Source organism: Sus scrofa, unplaced genomic scaffold (assembly GCF_000003025.6).
Source record: "Sus scrofa isolate TJ Tabasco breed Duroc unplaced genomic scaffold, Sscrofa11.1 Contig437, whole genome shotgun sequence".
In the NCBI taxonomy this organism is placed as follows: Eukaryota; Metazoa; Chordata; class Mammalia; order Artiodactyla; family Suidae; genus Sus; species Sus scrofa.
The window spans coordinates 89,667-101,691 of record NW_018085207.1 but is presented as its reverse complement, the minus strand read 5'-3'; the positions used below and the strand labels follow the sequence as shown (position 1 = coordinate 101,691).

The following is a 12,025-nucleotide window of genomic DNA, read 5'->3' as shown; positions in this document are numbered from 1 at the left end:
TTGAAACAACCTCTAAACTTGGAGACAAACATTTGTTTCACCCACAAGACAGTTACTTTCTTCCATATTTTTTAATCAAATTTTAAAATGCTCTGTAGAGATACAGTGGAAATACTTACTTTGAGAGCAGCCCAATTCAGAAACATGCAGACCTGCAATACCCCTTCAGTGTTTTTTTGTTTGTTTTTTCACTGTTTTATTAAAGTGTAGTTGATTTACAAAAAAAAAAAAAAAAAAAAGAAGGAATAAAATCCCAGCTTTTGCTATGAGATAGATGAACATAGAAGACATTCTGCTCACGGAAAAAAGCGAGACATATAGAGACAAATGTTGCACGATCTAATTTATATGTGGACTCTTAAAAAAAATGAGAAAAAAGCCAAACTCATAGAAACAGAGTAGAATGGTGGCTACCAGAAACTGGAGCATGGGGAAAATGGAGACATGTCTTTTAAAAGGAAAGAAAAAGAAAAAAGAAAGGAGAGTGACTGTTTGCAGGAGGTGGGGAGAGGGAACCGTGGGAAGTTTATTATGTAATGGGTACAGAGTTTCAGGGCTGCAAGGTAAAAAGAGTTTGGAAATGGTTGTTGATGATGTTTGTGCAATAGGAATGTGCTGAATACAACCAAGCTCTACACATGAAAAATGGCTAAGATAGTAAATTTCGTTGTGTATATTTCATCACAATAAAAACTGGGGAAATTGAATAAATTCAACAAAAGTCATGAAGTAAATAATTCTTTTCTTTTCCTTTTTTACTTTTACTGCAGAAAGAGAAGAGATCATGAGAAAGTCACAGGGGATTCCTGTTTCAGGCAAGAAATAACCTCCTCAATAACTTTTACTCACATTCCATTGGCAAGAGCTAATTATATCGCCAAATAATGTGGCAGTGGAGATAGATAATATACTCTGGCCGGGATGGTGATCTAATGCATCTCTCCTTTTATCAGTTGTGGGTCAAAAGAAGCAGGAGCCAAGAACGTTGGGTGTCCTGTGACTAAATTTTCCTGCAAGTACCAGCAAGATGCATGAAGCAATTACTCTAGAATGCTGCCATTTTTTTTTTCTTACGAGAATACAATCCTTAGAACTATAGTATCCTCCTTGTAATGTCAAAGAGGCATTTTTTTTCAACATTTTTTTTTTAATTTCAACGGAGTCAGTTAAGGAATAAATCAAATTAATGTATATAGGGGAATTTACCTGACGAATACTGCTCAAATAGTTTTGGACACATGAGTGCCTTTACTCTGTTCTTCGTCATCACTTTTTAAGCACCTCTCCCATGTATGAGCAGAGGTTTTCCTTTTATTCTGAAAAAGGTAGAAGACTCAATGCAAGATCAATAGTTGATATATTTATTATCTCAAGTTATTGAATTTTTGATTTGTTATGTTGCTACAATTTATGCAGATACTACTGCTTTTTTTTTTTTTCTTCTTAGAGCCACACCTGCAGCATGTGGAATTTCCCAGGCTAGGGATCGAATCAGAGCTGCAGGGGCCAGCCTACACCACAGCCACAGCAATGCCAGATCTGAGCCACATCTGTGACCTACATTACAGCTCATGGCAATACTGGATCCTTAACTCACTGAAGGAGGCCAGGGATCGAACCCATGTCCTCATGGATACTAGTCAGATTCTTTTCCGTTGTACAAAATGGGAACACCCAGATACATTTTTGAATCAAGTGAATTATATTACTCATACACCTCCGAAGTACCAGCCTTTTCAGAGTGGCTGACGTGAATGTTTTGTCCAAAATATATTCACAACATTTGACTTAGATCTGATCTACTGCCATTGAAGACACTGTTTCCCTTTCCTACATGGAATTTTATTATGAAGAACTGAATTTAGGCATTAGTTAAAAAATAAATTTATAAAACACACTTTTATATATCCATCAGTTGATGAAAATTTTCTAAGTAGGGTAGCAGAAGAAAATTACCCTGTAATACTACTAAAAGCAGTGGTTCAATATGTTCTAATTTAGTTTTGTAGAAATTCTATACCACATAGCCTTTGCAGTACAGAATTGTATATTCATATTGGTTAAAAAAAAACCTTATTAAATATCACAACCAAATAAAAAAAGCCTAACTAATGTCAAAAGGGTTTAGGACCATTTTTAAAAGGTGAACACGAGGGAGTTCCCATTGTGGTTCAGTGGTAATGAACTTGGCTAGTATCCATGTGGATGTGTGTTCAATCCCTGGCCCTGCTCAGTGGGTGAAGGATCTGGCATTGCTGTGTCGGTGGTATAGGCTGGCAGCTGCAGATCCAATTCAACCCCTAGCCTGGGAACCTCCACATGCCATGGGTTTGGCTCCCCCCCCCAAAAGAGACAGACAAACAAAAAAGTTGAACATGAGAAGTAATATTCCTGAAACTTTTTCTCAACAGTAAATACACTCATTTTGTGCTAATTTTCATTTTGGAAGAATACACACTATGGACAAAAGTGAGACTTCAAACACTATACTTAATGCGTGCATACTTATGTATGTGCCAAAATGCAAAGTATTTGTGTGTGTGTGTGTGAGTGTATGTTCATCTGCATTCTGAAAAGCTTAATTTTATTTTAAACATCAATTTTGTATTCATTTCACATTTTATTTGTATTTACGCATTATATTTTCTTTGATCTCCTCATTTTATGTTTCAGGAAATCCTCAGGGGAAAAAAGCTAAATCTTTTGGAAACATGTTAACTCACAGATCTCTTTTACACAATTGATTTCTTGAGGCCTTGAGATTCCCTGATGCTAATTCATACACCTTTCCTTGTTTTGTACTCCTGAATCGCTAACTTTCTCTAATTTTTAACATATAGATTCTCATATCATGTACTTAGTTTCCCTTGGTTACTCTCTCTTGAATCCTTTTCAATTCTTACTTTTTCTGTTCCGTATCATTTTCTTCCTGTAAACACTAATATTTTGTCTTTCTCTGACCTGTTCTGGTTTCACTAGGAAGTTGCTGAGAAAAGATCACTCAGTTGGAAGGCACACTGTTTCCACTCTGTATATTTTTCCAGGACACCGCAAGATGGGAACTCTATCACATATTTCAAGTTCAAGGGCTCATTCTGATGCCAATGAAACTTTCCCAAATGAATAGAGATTTCCCAAACTAATTTCAAAGCCTATGAAATTTATGCTCTCATTGACCAGTCAATGCAAAATCAAGGCTTATTCTCCAACTGTGACAGAATTTTTATTGCCCAAAGAATCCCAGGTATGAAAATATGTCCCATGAATATTCTCAGAATATTTTCTCACTGCAGAAATTATTCTGTGCTTTTGTCATTTTCAATATGACATTTACTGTTTACATAAACTGCAACTCCTATTAAATGTGTGTGGGAGGACTTTAAATCACAGGGAATGTTCAATTATTGTATATCTCTCAATTCTCAATTTTCCATGTGAACTACATGAGCACCAATAATTGTGGGTTTTGTCAAATACATTCCTTGCACACACATATAGTTGATGGCAAGTCAATAACCTCTTAGTCATCTTTTTGCAATGACAATTTTTAATTCAAAGAGAATTCATTTTACAATTATACTGATTTAGCATACATAGAATATATGACTACTGCTACAGAAGAGTTGAGGACAGATAGGTAACTTTATTTTGTCCTTTTCATCTCTTTTCAAATATCTCTCTTGTGAATAAGTGCGTGTTTTCATTTTATGATGAAAATGTCAGAGTTATATTGCAAAAGCAGAATCAGTGATTGATACATTTAGTATCCCAGAGGGATAGTTAGCACTCCATTCTACTTCCTTGCATCGGTGTATTGCCAGTGTGTGGGAGGACTTTAAATCACAGGGAATGTTCAATTATTGTCTTTCATCAAAGGGTGTATGGAAGTTTAAAAAAAAAAAACTCACATATTTCTGATTGGTGAGGTTGTCTTCAATCCTGTGGTTCCAATTCCCTGGAACATGTGTCAATTAGGATTCCAGTGAAAACCATAGCAGCGTCTGAAATGTTTGTCTTCCTTTTTTCCTGACATTGCGCCCTCACTTCAAGTTAACTACTTCTTTCCTCCTTTTATTTTCTCAACAAATATGAAGAAAAAAATGCTAATTCTCATTAATGTATTTGTCTGTGTACATACATAGTCAAAGTTTCATCTGTTTTTGCACTTTCCCTAAAGTACGTAGACATCTCTCTCTCACTGGACTTCCTTATATGTTTACCTGATTTTCTCTCCTATCTTGTCTTTGCTCTGAATGCTGTCATCTTCCTTTGCTATTCAGTTATCTCACATTGTTGCTTCTTGGATTTGTCTTTTGATTGCGATCTATACAGATATTCCTTTTGAGCCACATAAGCTTTATTAAACATACACATCTGAAATATTGGCATTTTCAATAATGATATGAACGTTTTGTCCAAGGTATGTCAGGTGATTTAATATAGACAATTTCACTGCCATGTGACACTTCCAGTCCTACTTTTCATGGAATTTGATTAAAAAGAACATTAGTTAGGCATTGATCAAAATAGAAATTTAAAAAAAAACAGAAAGTTGTGCATTTCTCTGTTGGTGAAAATGTTGTGACTAGAGGGAGCCCAAGTAAATTTCCCTATAGTATCCCTAGAGGCAGTGCTTCAAGATCCTCCCATTTGTACTTGTTGTAGAATATAGATTCAATAATACATATAAATTAAAAGTCATTGTATTTATAAAATCATACAAACTGAATAATAAAACCATAACGAATGTCTAAAAGGAAAAGAAATGGACCACTAATTTCACTAATGTAATACCATTTTCAAGTCAGGGAGAATCCTCTCTGGACAGAACTGGCTCAGTACCACTGCATTTATGTGTGTGTATTTACAGTGTGTATGTGTGGGTGTGTGTGGGTGTGTGTGGGTGTGTATTTGTGCCCTCATAGGTTTATTCTCATGTATAAATCTTGCGTTCAATTTGAATGTTCTTCTCATTTCCCATGATATTTACATCGATCTCTCCATTTTAATTTCAGAACAACATCAGAGGGAATACGGTAAATTTTCTGAAAATCTGTAAATCGCCCCCAATCAAAGTGACTGCTCTCCTGTTGCCTTAACATTCCCTGCCTTGTAATCTGATACCATTCATTGGCTCACACGTCTCCTGAACATCTGCTTCTACTTCCTCAACTGATAGCTTCTGGATGTTTCCCAGATGAAGTTCTCTTTCTTTGTATTTCCCACCTTCCATGATTTCCAATTCCTTCTTTTCCCACTCCATAGCAGTCTTTCCCTACTGACATTGGCTTTTTCTGTTTTCCAGGCATGTGCTATAATGTCACTTAGAAGGTGGTGGGATAAGGGGCACTAGGTTGATAGGAACACCCTTTCCATTTTGTATATTTTCCTGGACCATATCCAGTGTTAGGACGCCTGGACACATTTCATATTCATTGGCCAATTTTGATACCAGTGATATTTTCATGATCTAAGAGATGAGAGAGGACTCTCACTTGCTGAGTTCAGTTTGTCCATCCATTGTCCTTTCAAGGCATGTGCAAGTTCTGATATTGGCCATTGGTCAAGTATGAGTTTGAGGCTCATTTTTCCACTGCGTTGGAACATATTACCCAAGCATTCCAAAGTACACAAAAAATTTTTTTATGATTCTCATTGAAATTTTAATACAGACAACCATACGAACATTTCTTTCTCTTTAACTTTTTCAGTGAAACTATTTAATTTTATTAAACTTCAATTCCTGTTATATATTTGCAGAAGGAATTTAGTCCACAGGGAATTTTTCTTTTTTTTCTTATCTTTACCATTTTTTTTTCCAGAGCTGCACCTGTGACACATGGAAATTCCTGGGTTGGGGGTTGACTCAGAGCTATAGCTGCCAGCCTATGCCAGAGCCATGGCAAAACTGGATCTTTAACCCACTCATTGAGGCCAGGGATCGAACCTGGACCCTCAAGAGACTATGTCGGTCCTTAACCCTCGGAGCCACAATGGGAACTCCTCACAGGAAATTTTCAATTGCTACGTACCTCTCAATTTTCAATTTTTCATGTGATTGATGTGGAAACTCTTACTTTGGAATTTTGCCCAAGATGGTATCTTACAATACAAATGCAATTAGAAATTTAACATGCTCCATGGAATGATATTTTTGATGATAATTTCTGTTTCAAAGGGAAACCAATTCAAGTACATAAAGACGTAATGTTTGTATGAAGCCGTATATAGGAACGTCTACACACAAAGTATTGTGCAATGGTGACTTGGGTCTATGTTTCCTCTCTCTTTACAAGCACCTGTTTTGTGTTATGAGTGCGTGTTTTCCTTTTACTCTGAAAAAGATACAAGGCCGAGTACAAACCAACGATTGAAATAATTCTATATCTTTTAAACCAGAGGGAGGGCTATTTACTGCCTTCCATTCTGTGATTTCCAGCTCAGTCCCTTTGTCATCAGAAGGTGCATGGAAATGAAATGATGCTTCCTTTGATTGCTGAGATAGTCTTTGAATTTTGCAGTTCCAATTCTCAGAAGACAACGATCAGAAATAACTTTGGAGGTGTTTCAAAGTTTTGTTTTCCTACTTCCTGGTATTGTGCCCTCATCTTGAATGAATTCTTTCTTTCTTTTTTTCATTTATTGACCAATATGAAGAGGAAACTGGTAAGTCCCATGAATGCATTTCCCTGTGTGCTTAAGCATGACTTTATCGGTTAACTGTGCCTTTCCCTTCAACTTCCAAAGATCATCTTTCTCAAATCCAACACGTGCATATTTTACATGATTTTTCCTGGGATCTTACCTTTGTACCTGAAGCTTTCCCCATATATTTGCTACTCAATCACCCCTCAACACTACTATCTGATTTGTCCTGTTATTGCAGTGTATTCACAGACATTCCTTTTAAGTCAAGCATTTTTTACTAATCGTATGCCTCTGAAGTAATGGTTTGTCAAAGTGGCCAAAGTGAAAATTTTGTCCAAGACATGCTCAAGTCACATGATTTAGACCTACTTCACATCCATTAACACGTCTTTTTGCTGAACATAATAAAATTGTATTTAAGTATAGTTAAAAGAGAAACATACACAATATTATATATTCATTGGATAATGAAGGTATTCTTAGTAATGGAGCCCAGGTGATATACCCTATAGTACTTCTAGAAGCAATGATGTAAGATCCTCCAATTCAGCATATGTGGCTGTATGTGTCATGTAGATAGCATAATAAACGGATTGAATACACACTTTAATTAAAGGGCCAAGTACTTATGACATCCTATGAACTGAATGATAAAAGCCTAACTGTATCCAAAGGGATGAGGAACATTTTAAAGGTTAGCATGAGAAGTTCCAGTTCTAAAACGTTCACTCAAATCAGAATACTCACTCATTTTATGCCCATTTTCATTTATGAAGAACGCTCTTCAGATAACACTGAGTCCTCAGCCACTGGATATGCGTATATGTGTATGAGTGTGAAAGTGCTTTCATGTACATGTGTTTATTTGTGGGTGCATCCACGTGGGTTTAATATGAAATATGAATAGTGCCTTAAATTTGTATTACCTTCCCTTTTCTACATTATATTTACATTGATATCTCCATTTTCCTTTTCAGAGGGACCTGAGAAAAGTCTAGGTAAGTTTTCAAAAATCCCATTGCTTCCAAACCCATTAAAATGACAGTTTTCTCCTGGCATTATCATTTCCTGCCTTTGAATCTACATCCGTCCTCTGCCTTGCTCTTCTCCTGGATGTCGGCCCTTCCCTCCCCAATTATACGTGTATGCATTTCATTCTTAATTACCTCAATGTAACGTCATCTCCCAACCATCCATAATTTCCCATTCCTCCTCTTTTCATTCCTTGCCTTTCTTTCTCGATGGACACTGGCTTTTTCTGTTTTCTAGAGCCATGCAGTTGTTTCCCTGAGAAGTTGCTGGGATGAAGGGCATTAAGTTGACAGGCACATTGTTTGTCTTCCTGAAACACAATCCAAAGATAGGAACCCTGTCACCTATGCCAAGTTCAAGAGAACATTTCCCTGCCAATGACACTTCCTCAAACATGTAGAGATGAGAGAAGATGTCTATCATGTGAGTGATATTTGTCGATCTACTGTCGTCTCATTTATAAATATCAATTATTAGTTAATGGGAACTTGAGGTTCATTTTTCCACTGCTCTTTAACATGTTATCCAAGGATTTCCAGGTTAAAAAAAATTTATACTTGATTCTCATAGAAAAATGTTAACGAAAAATCATATTGTTCTATTTTTGCACTTTCAGTAACACAATATTAATTTAGCCAAATTGAAATTCCTGATAAATAATTATAGGACTTATACCTCAGGAATTGGTCCATTATAACATACCTCTAAAATACCACTTTTCATTAAAATTTCATGACATGCCATTACCTAATATGATATCAAATATTTTTCACACTATAGGAATAAACTTTTTGTTTATTGAACTATTCTCAATGTACAATATTGTGTTAGATTCAAGTGTAGAGCAACGTGATTCAGATATACATGCACATAATCTTTTTTCAGATTACTTTCCGTTATAGGTTATTTCAAGACATTGAATATACTTCCCCATGTTATACAGGAAATCCTCATTGCTTATCTATTTTATACGTAGCACAGTGTATCTGCTAATTCCCTATTTCTAATGATCCCTCTCCCATCTTTTTTCCCCTTTCGTGGCCTTAAGTTTGTTTTCCATGTCTGTGTGTCTGTATCTGTTTTGAAAATTAATTCATTTGTATTACTTTTTTAGATTCCATATATATGTTATTTAATACTTGTCTTTCCCTGTATGGCTTGCTTCACTAGTATGATAACCTCTAGGTCCATCCATGTTGCTGCAAATGGCATTCTTTTGTTCTTTTTTATGGTTCAGTAGTATTCCGGTGTGTATATATACACCACTTCTTCTTAATCCAATCATCTATCAATATACATTTAGGTTGTTTCCATGTCTTGGCTGTTGTGAATAGTGGTGCAGTGAACATGCAGGTGCATGTGTCTTTTTCAAGGAAAGTTCTGTCCGGATACATGCCCAAGAGTGGGGTTGCTGGGTCATATGGTAGTTCTATGCATAGTTCTCCATAGTGGTTGCACAAATTTACATTCCCACCCACAGTGTAAGAGGGTCCCCCTTTCTCCACACCCTATCCAGCATTTCTAGTTTGTACACTTTAGTTTCCCCACTGAAAGCCAAATACCTCACTTAATCATACAAACTGAAGAGTGAAAGCCTAACTACTGACAAAAGGTGATTACTAACTTTATGAAAAAAATTACCCCCAGAACTAACATTTCTAAAATCCTTTCTGGATGTAGTAAACTGACTCAGGTTATGCCCCTCTCCATTTCTGGAAATGGTTCTTAGCAAAAGTGACTATTTGGTCACTCTGAATGGCTTAGCATGTGTGTGTGACTCCGCGGGTCTGAGTGCTCCCGTATACAAATGGTTCCGTATGTGTGTTACTGTTTTGTGTTTGTGTGTACCAGACTATGAATGAGATGTACTTTAAATGCAAATTTTTAGTAAGAGTGAATTATCTTTGTTTTTTGAGGTTTACATTGACCTTCTCATTTTATTTTTCAGCGGAACGTCGGAAACTATTTGGTAAAGTTTTCTGACATTCTTTGCCTCATAACCTTGAAATGATTCTAATGTTCCCTGCATTTCTATCTGCATGACTTCCACTGCTTCTCTTTCCCTTCTTTGCCCTCCAATTTTCTGATATGGACCTACTCCCATTTTAATATCTTCTGTTTGGTTTTCCCCATTCTGTGCCTTCCTACACCTTGATTTTCATGGAGTATCTTTTCTTTCCTATAAACATTAGATTTATTTCCCTCATTTATACATCTCCAGAGACTTGTTGATTTGACTGTGACTTTACATGTAATGTAAAAAACAAGAGATATTAGGCTCATCAGCACACCTCTTCCATCCTGTGTACGTTTTCTGATAAATGACCACTGAGGTAGAATCATTGTCACTTTTCAAGTTCAAGGGACAATAACCATGCAACTGATACTGGCCCAAACTTGAAGTGGAAAGCAAACTCCACATTTGCTGAATGAAGTTTCTCTACCTTCTGCTCAGTCAAAGGCTCATTTTCTCCTGTCATCCACTGGCCAAGAATGGAGTGAGCTCTAAGCTAACTCTCCCACAAACCTTGATCTTATTAATCAGTTGTTCCGAGGTATATAAATAGTTTACCTAAAATAGTGTGGCATCTTAGCTTTCAAAATTACTCATTCTGCAACCTGCAAATGTTCTTACTGTGTTTAGAAGGATATCATCTGTCCAGGGAAGGTCATGTGATAACAGATCTCTCATTAATGAAATGTTATGTTAGTGAAATGAAGAGTGGTATTGCTTGGCAAACTGTAACGAGTTTTTACAGAAAATGCTAAGTCAAACACTAGGTTTTTCCAACCCCTATACTCTTGACATGCTTTCATTTACATTTTTATTTTGGAGAAATTGCATTTAGCCATCTATCTCTTTACACTTTGTAGGAAGCTAAGAGTGCCTAAGTCTCCATTAACCCATGTGTAGAGGAGGGTTTACTCTTTACTGTATGTTTCCTCATCACTCTTTTTCTGGCCACACCCACAGCATGCAGAAGTTTCAGGGCCAGGGATCAAACCCAAGCCACACCAGGACCTGAGCCACAGCTGTGACAACACCAGGTCCTTAACCTGCAGAGCCACCAGGGAACTCCATCATCCCTTATTAAATACATCTCTAGTATATCTGCTCATGGAACATTTTTATTCTGAAAAAGGTAGGCGGCCCAACACAAGCCCAATGCCTGAAAATGCTTAATCAGGAGGAACTCCTATTCTACTTCCTCTGATGAGGCCATTTCCAGTCTTACATTCATGTGGGAACCAGAAAGTATGGACTTAAACCTGCACTACTTCCCATTACTTACTTGGACATTGAACCTCATGATTTAGATTCTCCTCAGTGGAGGGCCACTTGAACTTGAAATTTTTGACCTCTTCTCTTCCTGCCATTGACCTCTTGTTTTTAGTGGATAGGTGTTTCCTTCATTTTATTTGACTGATTAGTTAAAGCAAAAGGTATATCTCACAACTTATATCACTTTGTACCTAAGCAGGTTTCATACGATTCCCATAACTTTGTCTTCAACACGCAGTTCCCATCTACCCCAACACCTGCAGACATAAAACTTACATGATTTTTCTTGTTATTTAGTCATTGCAGATCAAAGTTGCCTTCTGCATTGGTTATTCTGTTTACTTCCATTCCTGCTTCTGTGATTTCTCTTCTCGATACAATCTAGGCAGACATTTCTTTGTGTCAGCTAAATGTCACTAACATTAGTAATTACACATTGCAAAGTTCTGCCATTTTCAAGCTTCTGCAGTACGAGGTTTTTTCCAAATATGCTCAGCTGTTTGATTTACAACCACTTTCACTCTCATTTAGGACTGAAATCCCGTTTTTCAGGTGATTTCATTAAGAAGGGCTTCCCTTAGGCATTATCTAACATAGAAATTTGCATCACAAAAGTTTATGTGTTCACCAGTAGACAAAAGTGTGAATAGAACTATCCAGGGAACAAACCCTGCATTTCCTCTGCAACACTGGCCAAAGATGTCAATGCAATAGTTAGAGCATCTTGAGACATCTTAGCTATTACAGTAGAGATGTTGACTCCATCTATTATCAGAGCTCATAATCCTAGTAATAAAGCAGTAGTTATGGCAAAATAGGTAAAGAACATTTTTAAAATGTAACATTTGGAACTATTACTTGAATAGTTTGTCCCTAGTTAAGATGACGTTTATTTTTTACTCTTATTCTCCTTCAGGAGAATGCTCTCTTGACAAAATAAAATGTCATCCACTCTGTGTGTGTGTGTGTGTGTGTGTGTGTGTGTGTGTATCATTATTCAGCTAGTTATAAATTTATATATGAATTGTGTAAGAACTTGTGTTTCCTGTTGTTCCATTTCCA

General features: G+C 36.6%; 1 protein-coding gene across 22 annotated transcripts in view; it reads left to right on the top strand.

Moving 5' to 3' along the window:
- The window catches only part of LOC100518053 (paramyosin), a 121,092-nt gene that overhangs the window by 20,175 nt on the left and 88,892 nt on the right, over positions 1-12,025 (top strand). For 16 of the 22 annotated variants that reach the window (XM_021082044.1, XM_021082049.1, XM_021082046.1 and 13 more), the window contains 3 exons: positions 771-5,036; positions 6,658-6,666; positions 7,626-7,646. In XM_021082044.1, the coding sequence (XP_020937703.1) occupies positions 4,853-5,036; positions 6,658-6,666; positions 7,626-7,646 (214 nt within the window). In that variant the 5' untranslated portion in view covers positions 771-4,852. Of the gene's footprint in view, positions 1-770; positions 7,647-9,628; positions 9,650-12,025 lie in introns of all 22 variants that reach the window. The other 6 variants (XM_021082059.1, XM_021082057.1, XM_021082058.1 and 3 more) reach the window with 4 other exon arrangements.